General features: G+C 47.4%; 1 protein-coding gene across 2 annotated transcripts in view; it reads right to left on the minus strand.

Annotated features, from left to right (window-relative positions):
• The window catches only part of CEPT1 (choline/ethanolamine phosphotransferase 1), a 230,728-nt gene that overhangs the window by 198,371 nt on the left and 12,721 nt on the right, over window positions 1–19,636 (minus strand). For both annotated transcript variants that reach the window (XM_078644128.1, XM_078644129.1), the window contains exon 2: window positions 4,176–4,583. In XM_078644128.1, the coding sequence (XP_078500254.1) occupies window positions 4,176–4,508 (333 nt within the window). In that variant the 5' untranslated portion in view covers window positions 4,509–4,583. The remainder of the gene's footprint in view (window positions 1–4,175; window positions 4,584–19,636) is intronic.

Below are 19,636 nucleotides of genomic sequence, written 5' to 3' on the forward strand. Positions count from 1 at the left end.
TAGCCCTTGATAAGGCACAGAAGATCCCATGGCTGGCATACGTTAGAGCGGCGTGTGCCAGACTGGGGCGACCTGATTTGTATACTGCCCCGGAGGCAATACAGACAAGCATTGGAAATGCAATAGGTCTCGCATTAGAAAAGTTGGAGTTATTGGTCTTGTAAATGACATATTTTATTTATTTGTTGGTTTTTAAAATTGCTAAATTGATGGCTTTGTCATTTACAATGCCAATAGTTATAACTTTCGCGAATGTGACACCTATAGCATTTGGAATGCAACATGTTTTGTATTTACGTCACTTAGATGGCAGCTCTGGTCGTTAGGCCACATCTTTAGAGAGCAGGAGAGTGCAGCAGGGGAGAGAAGCACAGCAATGCAATAGGTCTCGCATTAGGAAAGTTTGAGCTATTGGTATTGTAAAGGACACATTTTTTATTTATGTGCTTGTTTTGAAAATAGCGAAATTAATAGCTTTGTTATTTACAATGCCAATAGTTTTATCTTTCGCAAATGTGACACCTATTGTAACACAATATGTGTTGTGAGGGTGGGTGAGGGTGAGGGGTTGAGGGTGAGGGGTTGAGAGTGAGTGAGGGTGAGGGGTTGAGGGTGAGTGAGGGTGAGGGGTTGAGAGTGAGTGAGGGTGAGTGAGGGTGAGTGAGGGTGAGGGGTTGAGGGTGAGGGGTTGAGAGTGAGTGAGGGTGAGTGAGGGTGAGGGGTTGAGAGTGAGTGAGGGTGAGTGAGGGTGAGGGGTTGAGAGTGAGTGAGGGTGAGTGGTTGAGGGTGAGGGGTTGAGAGTGAGTGAGGGTAAGTGAGGGTGAGGGTGAGTGAGGGTGAGTGAGGGTGAGGGTGAGTGAGGGTGAGTGAGGGTGAGTGAGGGTGAGTGAGGGTGAGTGAGGGTGAGTGAGGGTGAGTGAGGGTGAGTGAGGGTGAGTGAGGGTGAGTGAGGGTGAGTGAGGGTGAGTGAGGGTGAGTGAGGGTGAGTGAGGGTGAGTGAGGGTGAGTGAGGGTGAGTGAGGGTGAGTGAGTGAGGGTGAGTGAGGGTGAGTGAGGGTGAGTGAGGGTGAGTGAGGGTGAGTGAGGGTGAGTGAGGGTGAGTGAGGGTGAGTGAGGGTGAGTGAGGGTGAGTGAGGGTGAGTGAGGGTGAGTGAGGGTGAGTGAGGGTGAGTGAGGGTGAGTGAGGGTGAGTGAGGGTGAGTGAGTGAGGGTGAGTGAGGGTGAGGGTGAGGGAGGGTGAGGGTGAGGGTGAGTGAGTGAGGGTGAGTGAGTGAGGGTGAGGGAGGGTGAGGGAGGGTGAGGGAGGGTGAGGGAGGGTGAGGGAGGGTGAGGGAGGGTGAGGGAGGGTGAGGGAGGGTGAGGGAGGGTGAGTGAGGGTGAGTGAGGGTGAGTGAGGGTGAGTGAGTGAGGGTGAGTGAGGGTGAGGGTGAGGGAGGGTGAGGGTGAGGGAGGGTGAGTGAGTGAGGGAGGGTGAGGGAGGGTGAGGGAGGGTGAGGGAGGGTGAGGGAGGGTGAGGGAGGGTGAGGGAGGGTGAGGGAGGGTGAGGGAGGGTGAGGGAGGGGTTGAGGGTGAGTGAGGGTGAGTGAGGGTGAGTGAGGGTGAGTGAGGGTGAGTGAGGGTGAGTGAGGGTGAGTGAGGGTGAGTGAGGGTGAGTGAGTGAGGGTGAGTGAGGGTGAGTGAGGGTGAGTGAGGGTGAGTGAGTGAGGGTGAGTGAGTGAGGGTGAGTGAGTGAGGGTGAGTGAGTGAGGGTGAGTGAGTGAGGGTGAGTGAGTGAGGGTGAGTGAGTGAGGGTGAGTGAGTGAGGGTGAGTGAGTGAGGGTGAGTGAGTGAGGGTGAGTGAGTGAGGGTGAGTGAGTGAGGGTGAGTGAGGGTGAGTGAGGGTGAGTGAGGGTGAGGGGTTGAGGGTGGGTGAGGGGTTGAGGGTGGGTGAGGGGTTGAGGGTGAGTGAGGGTGAGTGAGGGTGAGTGAGGGTGAGTGAGGGTGAGTGAGGGTGAGTGAGGGTGAGTGAGGGTGAGGGGTTGAGGGTGAGTGAGGGTGAGGGGTTGAGGGTGAGTGAGGTAACCTGGCATGGTAACCTGAAAAAAATGTGGGTGTGAGCCATGTGAAGGGGTCTGCGGTGAGTGTGAGACCCGAAAAGGCAGAAGTCGGGAAGGAGAGGCTGCGGGTAAGGGTGTGCACGAAAGTCAATGTGCACAAATGGGGCCATGCGGTGGGCGACCAAAGCAGAAGCGGCTGGCAGAATAAGCAGGCCAAGGCCGAGAGTCCACTGGGTGCACGCGTCCTACCCGGAAACGACTGGGGGATAGGTGGGGAATGGCATGGTAACCTGAAAAAAAGGTGGGTGTGAGCCATGTGAAGGGGTCTGCGGTGAGCGCGAGACCCGAAAAGGCAGAAGTGGGGAAGGAGAGGCTGCGGGTAAGGGTATGCACGAAAGTAAAATGTGCACAAATAGGGCCATGCGGTGGGAGAACAAAGCAGAAGCGTCTGGCAGGATGGTGGTGCCGGAATAAGCTGTGCACATGTCAGGCCATGCTTCGAGTAACTTATAGAGATGCGGCTGACAGGATAGTAGGGTTGAGAGCAAAAGCGCCGAAGGGGCGCCTGTGTATATGCTGCTAATAATTAAAAAATGCATATGAGAACTGTATTATCGCAAATGATGGAAAAGATATCTCACCTGAAAGAAAAACAAGAAAGGAAACAAGACGGAGGGCATTGCTGTGGGGAGGGGGGGGGGGGAGGAGAAATGCACACGGCGGGCAGGGGAGGGGGCGGAGCGGGGAGAGCGGCATGAGGGTGTGAAGCAGCCGGGGCCTTTGAAGTGAAGCTAAGCTTCACTTCAAAGGTGTGGGAGGAGTGCGGCTGAGGGAACAGACGGCGATTTGGTGATGTGCACGCGCATTTTAGGTCAATGCGCTTGCGCATTGACCTAAAAGCCACGGGCACAGCACCAAATCGCCACAGTTAGGTAAACTTTGTTTAAAGCCCTATAGTCTCGCTTCTCTCAATGCGCATGCGCATTGATAGGTCACGAGACCTAAAAAAGGATTTAGGATGGATCAAAAAGAGTTTTTTGAATTTGTTGGAGCAAGAAAGGGAGGAGCAGGAACTTAGAAAACCAGGAGTAAGAAGAATGTATGTTTTACAGACCTGTCCTACTATTGAACCGTATTTGAAGATAGTGACTAATCTGTTCCATCGTTTTTTGTTGGTCAGATTCAGGTTCAACCTAATACATTTTACTCTGGGGGTATTCCCACAATGGGGGAAACCGGAGGATGCTGCACCATGCTCATGTGACAGGTTCTCGATACAAGACACCCTCCATCTTGTAATGTTTTGCGAGAAATTTGCAAAAGCACGTAAAAAATGTTTAAACCCAATTCTTCGTGATGCGGGTTTTGTGCAAGTGAGGCCTGCCCTTCTGTATCTGCAAATGTTAAATAGTGTGCGTGTTACTTTTAGTGTAGCGAGCTTTCTGGTGGCTGCGGCTCGTGTAAATAACAATAAAAAACTTGCTACCATGTAATTATACATTAGGACAAAAAAGGGGAGTGTGGCATTTTGGATTAAGAGAATGTTATCGATGCACTTTAAATGTAACATACCCCGTGAAGCACCTTATATTGTAAATACTGTAGAATAACATAGGTAGAGTACATGTTCTCTGTGTCTTTTAACCACTGTATATATGAATTTTTATAATCGAATGCCTTTTTATCTAATGTTTTTTTAATTATTTTATGTACAAAGGTGTATGCACTGTTTCTCTTTTTGTGATTTTAATTAATCGAAATAAAGATTGTTTGACTGACTGAAATCACATCCCCACAAACGTATAACTTAGTTTTTATTAGACTGCCTCTTAAACAAAAAGTCCAACTTGAGTTTACATTTCTATCAATTTCGTTTTTCTCTTTTAGAAGACATGTAAACAACTGTTAAATGTGTAAACCGGATCTGACTATTATTCTGCGCATTAAAAGCGCATTAACACCCACTGTGGACGGAGCAGTGCTATAGAAAATGTCAAGTACATAAAAACGATATCAAAAACAGAAGATCAACTCACTCAGCTAAAAATGAAAGGTTACTGCCTTTCATCATTCAATACATGCGTATGACTGGGAACACGTGTGGCATGTACAGATGCAGGTGCTTAAAAACACACTTACCTGCTCCGTTGCAGAGGGGCAGTGGTAAACTAAAATCAGAGTGGTGAAGATATTTATTACAAGTCCAACGATTGTAATGAGGTTTGGCGCAATCCAAGCTGGAACTCTCCCTACTAGCCAATCCCAGAATCCTTGAAATAGGGGTTCGAGCAGCGACCTTCCAGCACTTTGGTATCTGTGTTCTTCCAATCGTTTTAACTGGTGCCGTGAGAGCGGTGGTGTGGGGAGCTCCACCAGCTTGCTCCACACACATCCTGTTCCCGGGACATGAGCACAGCCACTGGGGGGCTCGGAGTGAGGATCCCCAGCACGTCGCCTACGATGGGCACTCATGGATTTTCACGATTCCTGAATATCCACTGAGAATACAGCCCCTGGCACGGTTTACAAGGTTTCATTCAGATCCACCTAGAAAACAGTATCCAAAACTTCATTATCTTTGGTCTTGGAACATTCAAAACTTGACTACTCATCGGTTAAGTTGTCAGCTTTACTACCAATACATACTGTGGACACATTTAGAGATAACTTGAAGCCCTATCAGTGTAACATTTTAGTATTAAATATTTTTTATTAAGCAACAAAGGAAAACATTGCATCGAGTACAGCCACTCACTGTAACATTTTAAATCACACAAAACATGCGCAAAGGCAACACAAGGCCACATTACTACAATAACTTAGAATGGAATCGGTCTCGCATTTGTGAGAGTTGGAGCGATTGGCGTTGACAATGTCTTTTGGCTTAGAGTGTAGTGAAGGTGTATGGTTTGGCATGGAATTATATGGGTTGTATTTGAATTATTAGTTGTGGTATGATGCTAAATATTTGGTATGTTTTTAAGGTATGTGATGTGTTGTGGAATTGTGTTGTGTATTGAAATATGTGGTTTTGTGTGGAATGATGTGGTGTTTTGTAAACGTGTGGAGTTGAATTGTGAGGATTTCAGCGAAATAATGCTTATTGGAATTATGTGTTGTGCATTGATGTGGATTCCTGTGATGTGGCATAGAGTGCATTTATGTGGGGTGTTTTATGCTGTATTTAGGAGAGTGAAATTATGTGCAGGGTAGTGATGTGGAGCTGAGTGGTATTATGTAGAGTATAATTATGTTGTGTGGTGCAGAACTGAGTGGTATTTAATTGTGTGTGGAATGAAGTGGCATGGTTTGCAGTGGTAGTATGTGGCATGGTGTGGAATAGTATTTTATGGTGTGGAATTATGTGGCATGTTGCAAAGCTGTTTTTTTAATAGTGTAATTATGTGTTTTGGAATAGAGTGGATATATGTGCAGGGGAACTATGTTGCATGAAATGTAGGTTTAAGTGTAATTATGTGCACTGAAGTTATATGGATTAGAATTGTGTTTTGTGTAGTGTAATTATTTGTTTGGGAGTGGAATGGTGTAAAGTTTATGTTATTGGTTTGTAATTGTGTGGCATGGAGTGCAATTGTGTGGTGCAGAAGCGTGTGTAGTTACATTGTGTGGCATGTTATTTATTATAAGACGTTAAAATGTGTTGTGTGTAGTGGATTTATGCAGGATGTGTGAGGTTTACCAATGTTTACAGAGATGTTGTGTGGCAAAACATATGCACTATCAAGAAGCCAAACCAACTAAATTGGTGAAATCATTCTGTGAAGGGAGTGGAGCATTTACGTAACTGAAGTTTTACCTAGCCACAATTTGGATTGCTCTTTGGCTATAGCAGTAAAGTGGTTGCCACGTCGGCAACTCCCCTTTTACTACATACGTCACCCCTAAAGTTGGCCCTAGCTAGGGTGCTGTGTAGGTAAAAGATAAGACATACTGCAATCCCTAGATTGGGGGGTGAGTGAAGGCCACTAGATCACTAGAAACAGATTCTCTAAATGTTAGTGATATCGCCCCTTCAGCAAAAAGAAAGTGAAAAAATAAGCGACCTGCTGCAGGGAGTCCTCTTACTCGAAATTTGAGGATTCACCTGGGCCAAGGAAGGTGCTAAGGATGGGGCATCATTAAACTGGGACATTATTTTGGATAAAATTAAACCCGTCATAGCTCAGTGTTTCGCCCCTCTGGTGGTTAAACTGCTTGGAGACAGGGGTTTCAAATCTACTGTAGAAATTAGATCCAGCTAAAGGTAATTTTCCTGCTAATATAGCCCAACAAGTTGCTCTGGTAAACCATATAGTTGTGGGGCAAAGCCTGCTCAAATATATTGCTATCTCTTTGTTCCCTCTCAATAGGCAGCAATATAACACTGAGGTCCTCCATATCCAATAGCAATGATGTAGCCCTAACATTGAGTGTGGGGCGGGAAAATGGGATATACAAGGAATATATTGGGAGGAAAGGGGGAATTATCCAGGATGCTAAAGCTATGCCTAACCTTTATTTGCCACCTTCATGCTGCACATACGTTGCCATAATGACAGGGGTTCCAGAACTAATCCCTAACACAGAGACCTTGTTCAGGGGTGAATTAGACCCTCCTGTGGAGGTCACAGGACACCGAAATAATCTCGGTCTAAAATTAATGAACACAGATGCGAAACAAAGGTTTTACGTTGAAGTAACATTTTGTTTTCATCAAATCATTAATACAGCAGAGAATATATTCATCAATTCATTATTTTAGAACGATTATTTAAAAGTACAATAGCAATCAGTCATAAATAGCAACACAAAAATACATATTTGTAATGCTCTACTTCCTAGTAGGCAAAACCTTAAATGAGAAAATTAGCCATCCAAGATTACAATTCTTAAGGTACATATAAATGCAACAAAAGGGTGAAATGTCATTGTCCTGAGGCACTGCACCAAGGCAGCTTAATTTGAGGGGGTGCTTCTGCAAAACTATGACAAAATAGATGTGTAAACGGTATTGCTATTCTTGCGGTATCTACGTGGGTGTAAGATAATAAGTGCACATCGAGGGAGTGGGGGCCGCCGGGGAGCTGGGCCTCGCTGAGAAAATTGTATGAGAGAGACACTTTGGGGCATATTCATAGAAAAAGAAGAGGTGGGACAGTTTGGTCAATTCAACAGATAACTTTTATGCTAATTAGTGGGGGCTTATCAGGGTCTCATGCTTCAGGTGTCGGCAATATTGGCCTGGGGTAAAAAATAGACCCTGCTACAACCACCTCTCAGCTGCAAAACAAAGTCTGCCATTGGTTGTGTAGTAACACGAATTTCAACATTAAGAAGTTTTATGATGTATTGTTTGTTAGGAGGGTTGGTTGGGTGGGCCCTGCTACCAAACATCTGAGGGGGGATTATGTGTGCATTAGCAAGGCAATTTCTTCAAAGCTTTAACACACAGCTTTCATTGTGGGAGAGCATAGGTATTGTACTCCACAGGTATTTTTATAGGCACCTGCAAAACTAAGTACTACGGTTGTATCCACTTTGTCTGTAAGTGTAGTAGAAAAACCCTGTATCCCTACCTGCAGTAAATTTCTTCCCCCTACTAGTTTGGACAATAATGATGGTCTTCCTGATCTTTCCCATATCCACATACCTAAGGAATGTCCCTCGCTAGTATACCTACCCACTTGTATTGGGAGTCTAAATCAGTATTCCACATTAAGATTGGTTAGCTGTAACATAGTGGGTATCCGATCCAAGATATCGGACCCGTAGTGGCTCAGTTTTGTAACACAGTATGATGGGATAATGCTAAAGGAAACATAGGTAGAACTCTATTTTCCTGGATGAGTTTGAATGTTTCTGTGTACCAGCTAAAACCGTTCCAGGACAGAGAGCACAGGGTGGGTTGGTTATCATTATCCGCATATCCAAGCTATTCAGGGTCATTCCTGTACCTTTAAAACATTGGGGGAGCCAGGTCTTATAGACTGTGGTGTCAAGTAATTTTAGCTGTCTTTGGTGAATTTTTATAATTCTGAGTATGACCCTGGCTGTCAGATTGAGACTCTATTTGTGTTGCTGTCCATTCTTGAGGCTAGATCCTGCTCTAAACCAAAATGTTTTAACGTGTTATTGGGAGGGGATTTTAACGCCAATTTGGGCAAGAACTCTATTAATCTTGACCCTTTTGTGCGAGGCGTTACATTTATATGTCCGTCAGTAGTGGATGAAAGAGGTAGAAGGAGGTTTATTAATGCCCTTGGCCAGACTGATATCCTCAATTTAGGGGTTTTTGTGAAGCAACCATTTAAACTAAAACCAACATTTGTGGGCTGGGGAAAAGAGTCAGTGATTGACTATGTCTTCATTTCGAGGTATGTGGAAACATTTGTATGAGCAGGGGGTTTTGGAAACACCTGCTACAGTGACCATAATTCCATTGAAGTTGATATTATAATACCTACCGATGGATGCGGTAAAATTAACCCTGGAATAACCGTTTTGACCACCAAAGATTAAGGCCTAAGAATTAAATGGCATAATATTTCTATCCCCCGTCCTATTAAACTCTCTTATTGGAACCAATCCGAGATTGTTCATGGATTCAATGCTTCTAGTAGATACTCCCCCAGATGGTGTTTTGGAGACTTTTCAATCGTTAAACCATCCTGTTAAGCTGATCATACATGGTCTCTCAGGTACCAAAGGCACCAAGAAAACCAGATGATTTGATGATGGCCTCTTGTATTACAATTGGGTCTCCACTTGATCCACTTCCACAGAAAATCTGGATGGAGTTTGAGGTTGAGCTTTTTCCCACGCTTCGGCTTGTTTGCAACCAGTCGCTCACCTCTGGAGTGGTTCCTTGGCAATGGAAACGGGCGGTGGCAACCCCTTTATTGAAAAAGCCCACCCTTGATCCTAAGTGCTTGAAGAACTTTAGACCCATCTCGCTTCTACCTTATCCAGCTAAAATTGTAGAGCAGGTGGTGGCAGGCACTCTTTCTAGACACCTTGAGCAGCACAAGCTCCTGGAGGAAGTGCAGTTCGGCTTTCGGCCAGCCCATGGTACCGAGACAGCCTTCGTGACCGTGTTGGATGAGCTTCGTTGGCGGGCAGACAGGGGTCAGTCAGGTGTTTTGATCCTGCTTGACTTGTCTGCCGCCTTCGATACGGTGAAGCATGCCATCTTGCTGGACAAATTGAGAGAGGTGGGGGTTGCTGGCAGGGCCCTGGGGTGGTTTGAGTCCTTCCTCCAGGACAGAGAAAAGGCAGTGACCCTTCCAATCCACCTTCTCTACCATCTCGCATGGCGTTCCCCAAGGCTCAGCAGTTAGTCTGATACTATTTAACATCTATATGAAGCCCTTAGTTGCAATCATCAAAAAATTTAACATCGAAATTGTCAACTACGCTGATGATATGCAGCTGATTCTCTCTTTAGAGGGAGACGATTAAACCTCCTTGGAAGAATTTCACAACTGTCTGCGGACACGGCGGGACGGTTGAAGGCTAATTCCCTGCAATTCAATGCTGAGAAAACGGAGGTGTTACACTGCCCTAGGCCTAGGGTGAAAACTCCCCTACCCTGTAACTTCTGGCCTGGGGATTTCTCTTCAGCGGTACAGCCAGTGAAGGTAGTGCGAAACCTAGGTGTTATGTTTAACAATGATCTTTCCTTGGAGGCACAGGTATCGAAGCTGGCTGCTGGCTGCCTAGTCATTATTAGACTCCTGAGAAAAATCCTTCCACTATTACCGCCCCCTGCCAGGGTAGAGGTGGTACGTTGCACTGTGTTCAGCAGGTTAAATTATTGCAACTCCTTGTTGTTGGATTCTCCGAGCTATCTTATGGATAGACTCCAGAGAATCCAGTCTGCGGCGCCAAACTAGCGCTGAGGTGGCCGACGAGAGCCTCTTCCTCTAAGGCCTTGGCCCAGCTACACTGGCTTCTGGCGAGACAGAGGGTACAATTTAAGTCTCTCTGACTGGCCTTTAAGGCCCTGTATGATTTGGGTCCAGTTGGCCTACAAAGGAAATTCAGGTGGCATGCTCCAGCCCGCGGCCTACGATCCTCTTCTGCTAGGTTGGTGACAATACCTAGGTTTAAGAAAACCAAAGCAGGAGGAAGATCGTTTGGCGTAGCCGCGGCGAAATTGTGGAATGCCCTTCGGGCTGAGCTAAGACCTATTTCCGATCTCCTCCTGTTTAGGAGGAGATTGAAAACACTGCTCTTCCTAGATTTCGTTGGTTTACAATGTTCTTTTTTGGGGGGGGGGGGGACTCTTCAAAGTGATTGGGGGGTTGGTGTGGTGGGTGGGCTGGGGATGTTGTTCATTGTTTGACTGGAGTACTAGTGAGTTATTTGATAGCATGCACGATCAGGACCAAGACAATCATCTGTTGCCCTAGCCACAGAAATGACAAATGCCTTACCTTTTTATGCCTAAGGAGACGAGTATAAATTGCCTCTTGTTGAACATTAGAGGTTTAAATGACAATAGGAAAACTAGACTAGTACATGCCCATCTTGCACTGCATAATATCGATTTATGTATGCTGCAGGAAACCCACTTGCAAATACCTCCCCGAAGCTGAAACACAAAAGATGGGGTTACACGTACTCATCGGTCTATTCCAACTATTCTTGCGGGGTGGCGGTGCTGGTAAAGCGAGCATTGATTGGAAGGGGAGGGAAGTCCATACAGACCCCAAAGGCAGATACGTTATCCTGTTGGGCTCGTTGGGGGGGGTGTCTTCATGGCTTTGGTAGCAATATATGGACCAAACAGATTCCCCTGGCTTCTTTCAAGATATCTGGACCAAAATTAAAGCAACTGGTTGCACAACGAATTTATGGAGGGGGGGGGGGCTTGGGGGGGACTTGAACGCCGTTTTAAATGACAATATGAACAGACAGGGTACAGCGAGGGCACTTCATCCTGCTGCTGGAAAGCTTTTCAATACACTACTTGAGGATGGGGACCTGGTTGATGTTTGGCGAATGCAAAACCCACACTCTAGGGAGGGCACCTGTTTTTCTGAACACCATAAGGTCTGGTCTCGATTAGACTATTGGTTGGCGATTCGAGATGTGGCAAGTTAGGTGGTGGAAGTGGCACATTTGCAGAGGACGCTATCGGACCATTCCCCGTGTCTCCTTAGGCTAGCTTTCCCCGATGTAGAGCGAAGAGCGTTCTCTTGGAGACTACCCCCACATGCGTTTAGAGGAGGCGTTTAAGGAGGAAATCCGTAAAAATATTACTGATTAGTTCACTCTCAACTCCGGTTCCGTTGATACCGAAGCCTCTTTATGGGAGGCATTTAAAGTGGTCATTCGGGAGCAGTGCATTTCTCTGCAAGCGGGTGGCCATCAGAGCTACGCTGACTGCCATCGAGGCCAACATAAAAGACCTTGAGACGCAATGTTATAGTGATGGCACGCCCGCTACTTTAGCCCAGCTGAAAGCCGCACTATTGGAATATGATGAGGAGGCACAAAGGGAGGTGAAGTTTCTTGGTAAATATGGGGAGGCACGTAGATATGGGGAGAGAGATAGACCAGGTCGTACCCTTGCAGGCATGGTCCGCCCTTTGAGATCCACTGCTTACACTCCCACGTTGACTAGCAGAGATGGTGGTACCGTCAGAGGTCCAGTCCAGTAGCTGCACTTGATGAGTTTTCTTCCTTCTATGCCCAATTATATACAGCCACACAATCCGGTTGCTCGTTGGGTTTGCAGACATTCCTAGATTCCCTAGAATTGCTTTGGTTTCACAACAGGCACAGAGAGTACATGGACCTCCTCATTACGGTGGAGGACATTGCTACAGTGATCAGGAGCTTACCCTTAGATAAGGCCCCTGGCTCAGACGGGCTGACGACTGCTTTTTATAAGGAGTACGCGGAGGAGATTGCACCCAAACTCCTCGTGGTTTATGAGGAAGCCCCGGAGACAGGTATTCTGCCCCCCACGATGCTCAAAGCAATTATTATTACCTTGCTCAAGCCAGGGAAAACGGATTCCGACCTTGATTCATATTGCCCCCTGGCGCTCCTTAATGTGGACATTAAAATTCTGGCGAAATTAATAGCTAACAGGCTGCAACCCCTGCTCCCCATTATTGCCCACCCAGACCAATCGGGTTTCATACCAGGGAGATCTACTTCCCATAATCTCTGGACGATTTTCTCAGTCGCGCGGTGGCCTCTCGCCAGGCAGGAGACTCTCTGGCACGGAGCCCCGACCTGAGCCATAACTGATTTGGTGGCCCCCTCTCACTTGATTGAGGTCGGCCTCGGGCAGAGCTGCCTTTCTCCAGCGCCTTGTCTCGGTGCCCCGTCGTGAAGAGGATTGGAGTGGTCCCCTCGACGTCTGTGCACCAGCAGTGGTCTAGCCTCAGATTCTTTGACTTTGGGATACAGCTGGTTGTTGGTGGCATTCCAATTTTTACAGTTTTTGTTTTTATTTTAGGTTTTATTGTCCCCAGCCATTTTGATTATTGAGTTGCCTCACGAAAATGGCAGCAACTGTCAATGGTAACTGAAGTAGGACTATACCATTCTGCCCCTTACATACTCCCCTTGAAAATGGCGGCAACTGGCAATGGTAATTAAAATAGGACTATACTATAAAAATAAACAAGGGTCGATTGCAGCTCCCTTAACCAGGCCTGACAAGGTGGAGGCCATCTTTTGACAGACTCTGACCCGAAATTCCATTTAATTACCAATTGAAAAGACACCACTCAAGTCTTTATCTTATCTGTATATTTTTATTTATTTATTTATCTATTTACTTATTCTTAAGTCAAACCCCTCTGCACTCCTTATGAGGTCTAGGGCAAGGGAATCTAGTACATTGCAGGATTCTCAACTTAGTATATATTTAGTTGCACAATTACAGCCTTGCCTTTTGGGCTTCACTTATCATATTCTAATTTATGACTGATGAATCGCGTCTGGAATTGACAGATGACCTAGGGTCTAAGGCTTTGCTGGGACTTCACTATACAACCAAAGGTTTGGAAGCAGGATGCCCACAGGTTACATTTGCTGTGTCTGAACACAACAGTGGGGTTCCCATCAACTTATAATATTGTATCATTATTGCAATATCTATTCAACCCATACAGTATTTTGCAGGTGTTCACCTCTCCGCATCTGTCTCTCAGATGATCCACTCCCTTTGCATGGTGCCCCCCCCCCCCACTTCCCATGAAACACAGACAGTAGCGGATGACCACTGACATACATATTAACTTTACCTCTGTGCGATATCTACGCAGCTATTACTATATTTGCACGGTTGTTTATTCTCCTTAGCTGACTCACATACCTCCCATCTTTAGTCTAGTGCAGATATTCCTCAGTCCTATTTATCCTTTATTGCACTTTTCTTTTTTTCTGACGTGTTATATTATTGTTGTCTATTTTGGAATACTTTTTATTACTATGTTGTTCTTTTATTGTTGTTGATTTGATCTGATTTTACTGTTCCCTCATTAGTTGTTCTATTACTGTGCTCTCGCACATTTCCCAGTAATTTTTGCGTTGGCTTAATGAATCTCTTCCTTAACTCCGCCTTTCCTTTTCCTGTTGTGATTAATCTTTTGACTTAATCTGTGTGCTTCCTCGCCCTCTCCATTCTCTCCTAATCATGCCTCCCCTCTCTCTTTCCCCTTCTTCCTCAGTATCTCCTATCTCGAAAATTGGTCCCAATTCCTGGTCCATCCTCTACCCTTCCCACCTCACCAAACATGGCAAGAAAAATTTTAAACAAGCTCCTCAGTCTTCACCCTGAAACCTTATTTGCCGATTTCCACAATACACTCAACTCCTCCTTAATCACCAACTACATCTTCTTCTCCAAACGCCCCTCTAAATGGAAAAGCTTATTTCTTCAACACCTCCCGATCACTAACTCCCGTAATATTCCGTATAGTGTTAAAATCTCCACCTCCCCCTCCTCTTCCTTTCCTGGAAACATTGACATTTCCATCTTCAAATCTGGTAATATTCTCATCCAAGCGTCTGAAAATCACCTCTACATCTTCGAACTCCACTTCTGCGTCTAATCCCAATCCCTCAATCAATCGTTGAACACCCCCTCCCACCCCCGCACCCCCTAGTCCCATTAACTCCCCCTTTGCCTCCTACCTCCCTAACTCTTCTCTCCAATCTTCCTACAACCTCTCTCAACAGTGACGTCTACTCCCAACCTACACGGTCTACTCGAACTCTCAATACTGGTACCAGCATCGACACCCTACTCCCCCCAGCCTCACCCTCCTCTCTGGTTCACCCAATCGTCCATCCAGCCCTGTTGCCCTCTCTCTACCGCAATTGTCCCCCATAGCTGACTGCTTTATCACCAGCTCTCACTCCCTACCCCCACGCTCCCCCTTATCTCTCCTTACGGTCTCCCCCACCCTACTGCCCCTAGCCTCACGTTCCCTCCTCTCTTGTTCACCCAATCTTCCATCCAGCCCTGTTGCCCTCACCCAACCGCAACTGTCCCCCATTGTTGACTGCGCTATCATCAGCTATGGCTCCCTTCACCCAATCTCCCCCTTATCTCTCCTTACCGTCTCCCCCACCTCCTCCACGATCCCTGAGGTTCTCTCTCAACCACTACTAACCACTCATACCCCAAATTGTATAAACTGTTCCGACTCTCTTATCTTGCAATCACCCAACTTCTCTGCCTCTCTCTCACCCACCTTCACTAATGGCTCTCTCTCCCCCTACCCCCCTCGGTCCCCTCCCCTCCCTCTTCCATCCTTGACCCCCCAACCCTACTTCCCCTCTCCCTCTCCCCTCAATCCCTCTTTCATCCCTGACTCCCTACACCACTTCCCCGCTCCCCCACCCCTCAATCCCCCAGTACCACCGCGATACCTCTGACTCCAGTATCACCCACCCCTTGGATGCTCTATATCCCCTCCCCCCTCTTGTAATCGCCCCCCATACTCCCACAGCAACTCTTACATCTCCCCCGCTGACCACTCCCTCTCACACGCCCTTGATCTCTCCTTCTACCCTTAATACACCTACTTCCACATCCTGTTCTATCCCTCCCCCTCCTTTAACTAATGATCTTAATAAACCCTATTCCCCAACCACTCCTATCTCCTTGATCCCTCCCTTCCCCACTATGAAACCTCCCACCCATCATAACCCCCTTCTCCTCTCCCCCCCCCGGTTACCCCACCCTTCCTCTCCCTAATCCTAACTCCTACTCTTCACTCCTCCCTAAAACAGGTGATCCACTCCTCCCTCCTTACACTATCACTCCTTAATACTGAACTTCTCCTTTCGTCCGTTGTTTTAGATCTCTCCTCCCTCAGATCCGAAGTCTCACTCCTTACTAAAGCCCACTCTTCTGATCACGCCTGCACATCTGTCCCTTCTTTTAACAGCGCTTCATCACTCATCAGCTCCCATTCTACTTCCCACAGCAAGAGCTCCCCTATTATTGGCATCATCGAGCACTCTTCTCATGACGCCCTCCTCCCTTCAAACTCCCCGACTTCACCAAAACCCATGGAACCCGCCAATGCACCCCAACCCTATACGACTGCCTCGATTTCCTCGCCTCAACATGCTACAAACCCAATATCCTTGGAGGTTAACTTATCCCTCAACCCTCCCTTCTCCTTCCTTCCCTCCCCACAGTCCCCCGTTCACTCAGTCTACTATCCCTGTCCTCCTAGGAACGAGTCGTCTCCCCCTTCACCCGACATCTCCTAGACCCCCTCAACAACAAGCTTCTATCCTCCCTGATCCCCGTACGCAATCCCCCGACACCGCACCCCTCTACTGCATGCTTATTAACTGCCGATCCGCATCCAGCCATGCGACCGATATTGCTGAAACCCTTCTTAATGAAAACATTGATATTGCATTCCTTACTGAAACCTGGCTCAACCCCCACTCGACTCCTATCCTTGATTTGCTCATTCCTCCTGATTATTCCATCATTAGGAAAGACAGAATAAAGCAAATAGGAGGAGGCCTTGCCCTAGTTCATAAAAAGGAACTGAATCTCACGCTTGTTCATCTCCAGGACCCTTCTTCCTTTGAATACCTTTGTGTTGATCTTACTGCGACGGACTCCCCACCATTCGGCTACATACTATTTATCACCCCCCCCGGTAATCCCATCCCCTTCACCGATGAGCTGTCAGATCTTATCACTCAATCCTTGCTCACTCACTCCAAGAATCTATTTCTTGGCGACTAACATTCACTGGAATAATAACGATGATCCGTCTGTCATCCTCCTTAAAGATATCATGGACATTACTGACCTGACACAACTCTGCCAATCCCAGAATCACTCTAAAGGCGCCACCCTTGATGCCATTATGACAAGCAAGGATCTGGCTTCTCTCTCAACGATTCTTCCAGTCAACTGGTCTGATCATCACCTTTTCCTCTTCACTATGAACTGCTCTATTCCTCTCCCCACTCCTACTGACACTTTACCCTTGAACCATACTCGTAATCTTCACCTTATTCCCCCGGGGAGTTGGAATCCTCTATCAAATCCCGTTTTCTCCTCCCCCCCCTCTCTCACAGCACCAATGACCTAACTGAACATTACAATAATTCTATCCTTCAAGTGCTTGACCAAATTGCCCCAATCAAAATGAAACAACAACAAAAAAATTCCTCCCAAATCCTGGTTTAATTTTGACCTTAGGAGGGAGGAGCCAAGATGGCGACCTGAACGGACGTGTTGATTCCCGGCTCCGCGAGCCTGTGCACCCAGCACCGACATCCTGACTTTTATCCTGACTTTTGACTGCTGTGTGGCGATGCTATGACCGCGCTGCTTCTATCTGTGTTCTTCCGAGGTCCCTGCGTGCCGGATTGGGAGAGATATCGTCGTGCTGCCTGGACGATCGCCGTAGCCCTGGCTCTGGGACCCCTTTGCTTCCTCTCCGCCGACTGTCACTGGCCCGGCAACGGCCTGCTGAGTCCGGGGTGTGCCGGTGCGCTCATTCTTGTTGCTGTTCAAGGAGGACTCTGACGGATCCTTGACCACTTGAGTGCCCCGCTCCGTAGGGACGACTCGTCGTGCAGCCGTCTACCCTCTGTGGCTGCCTTCCCTGGGCTACACTGCGACTCTTCGCGGCCGCTCCATTTTGATGGCCGCCCCTATGCTCGCCTTCTCCTGGATGCGGACCGGCAATGGCGTCCCCCGTGCGGCGCTCCCAGGCCCTGTGTTGTGCTTGCAGCGGTGACCCGGAGTGCGTTTAATTGTAACCGCGCTCGCCCCCATCTCCGTGTGCCCGTCCCGGGGCAGAAGAAATGGCGGCTGCCTTCCCTGGAATGGTGAGGGCTGTCTCGTGTAACGATTCTACCACCCTGCCCGTTGGTGAGCCGGATACTGCTCCTGGAGCACCATTCCCTACTGTGGAGCTGGAATGCCGGCAAGTGATGCTAACATACGGGGCCATTCTGGCCGAACTTGCCGGGCTCCGCCGTGACTGGCGTGCCTTCTTCCGGGAATTGGGTGAGCGGCTCGACGTTATCCCTCTCTCTACTCGAGGGGGTTCGACCACTTCTCAGGACTATTCTGGCTCGCCTTTGTCTATCTCTGCTGGGGACGCCGGGATTCGGAACGAGCGCGGGAAGGTGTTGACTTTCCCTATTTGCCGTGATGCCGGTGAACGACCGTCCGACTGCTTCAGTGGCGCTACAATGTTTCCCCTTTTGTTGGGGTCTGAGACTTTGTCTACGGAGAGGTTAGTGTTTCAAACTTTGACTTTAACATCGGTCCCCTTTGAACCTGCAGCTTTGCAAACATTTGATTTCTGGCGACGGATTGGATGTCTCTTCCTGTGTTCGGGGGTGATTATCCTATCTGCCTGCTGCTCGACAAGTGACTGGTGGTGCCCATTTTGTCTCTGCCTCCCTTCTTTTCATCGGTGGTGGCCATTTTGTCCTCCGGCTTTGTCTGATTTGGACCTCCCCCGGTGGCCATGTTTGAAGAAACGCTCAAGATCTGGCCAGGGATGAGGGAATCTTCATCAATGCTCTTTATGGACTGGCTGACAGAGACTTTAATCGGACTGCTCTTTTGATGTGTTCCTTGTACTTATGTGCGCCTACTGTGCCAAATTGCTTGAGTCGTGCTGCTGCATTCTTACTTTGTTTAGGTTCCCCCGAACTGCATAATTTTGCGCTGCTTTTCTCCCTTGGCTGGCGTAGACCTGAATGGTGCTGCTTTCCCGGTACATTTGTACGCGCTATTTGCAATGATCCTTTTCTATTTTAGGTTGCAGTGGATGTGTCCGATTTTGATCCTTTTTCACGGGGTGGATGTTTGGGTGGGCTGGGGGTCTGGGGATGAGGTTTGCTGTTTGTGATATTGTAATTTGTCTTGATCGGCTGGTGGGGACCCGGACTGTAACGCTATTTTGGTATACTTAGGGGCGCTAATTTTGATATCCCTTTTCACATATGGCTGTATTGACTGTCTTCTTTTTGATTTTGTGTAAGGGGCGGAAGTTTAGTGCAAGCGGTGGAATCCGGGAATCGGTGACTGTGGCCCTCCTCCGGGGTTAGGTGTAACATGGGAGTTTTAGAATAGGTTGTTCTTTTCTTGCTCCCTATATCTTCGGTGTTATGATACTTCTTCTTTTCTTTTCTTTATTCTCTTATTCTATATTTCGGGTTTATTGGGCGACAGACACACTGCAGGGGGGGGGGTAGGCCGTAGCCTCTGCATGCTTGTAGGGTGGGGGGTTGGGGGCTGGGTTTTTCGGTTTCTTCTGTTTCTATGGTGCCTTGTTTTTCTTCTTTCTTTAGTTCTTCTCTTTTTTCTACCTTGGGTCCGTGTCGCTGTTGCTGGTGGGCGGGCGGCGGTGGTTATTTATTGAGATGTTAGCTCTGATACCCTTGCCGTGCATTTTCTGGGCCGCCATACCGCCTGAGGGGACTCGATATTGGGTTGCTGGCTATGTGTAATTCTGAGGCTACTGTTATGTCACTCCGACATGGACCCCGTTTTTCTTAGTTTATGGTTGCTATTTTCAATTGAAATGGAACAGTTGGACTTTAATAGTTGCTACGGAACCTTTAAAATTAACCTTCAGTGCTCCTGAGGCGCGATAACACGTGATTTACAATGTACCTCCTGACTGCTCGATTATTGCTATCGTTGTGATGTTGCGTTGCCATTTTGTATGCGCTCCTGCTCAAAATAGTTGTGGCCGGCCAGAAGGTTGTAGGCCTGTGTCTGTATTTTGTATATGCACCAATAAAGGTTTTCCAAAAAAAAAAAAATAATAAAAAAAAAATGTTGACCTTAATAAAGAAAGACGGGCCCTCAGACAGTCGGAACGCTCTTGGAGGAATCATCCCTCTCCCGATAACCTGACACTCCTTAGACACGCCAGAGCCAAATACAAGAAGCACATCTTCGCTGAAAAAGCCTCTTTCTTCCGCACACAACTTGACCAGGCTAAAAACCGTCCCAGAGAACTCTTTAGCATTATTAAAAAACAAACCTCCTCTGGCCCCCCTAAAATAAAAGCCACTGTCGAAAGATGTGAAGAAATCGCCAGCTTCTTTTCGAACAAAGTCAA

This window comes from Lissotriton helveticus, chromosome 5_1 (assembly GCF_964261635.1).
Source record: "Lissotriton helveticus chromosome 5_1, aLisHel1.1, whole genome shotgun sequence".
Lineage (NCBI taxonomy): Eukaryota > Metazoa > Chordata > Amphibia > Caudata > Salamandridae > Lissotriton > Lissotriton helveticus.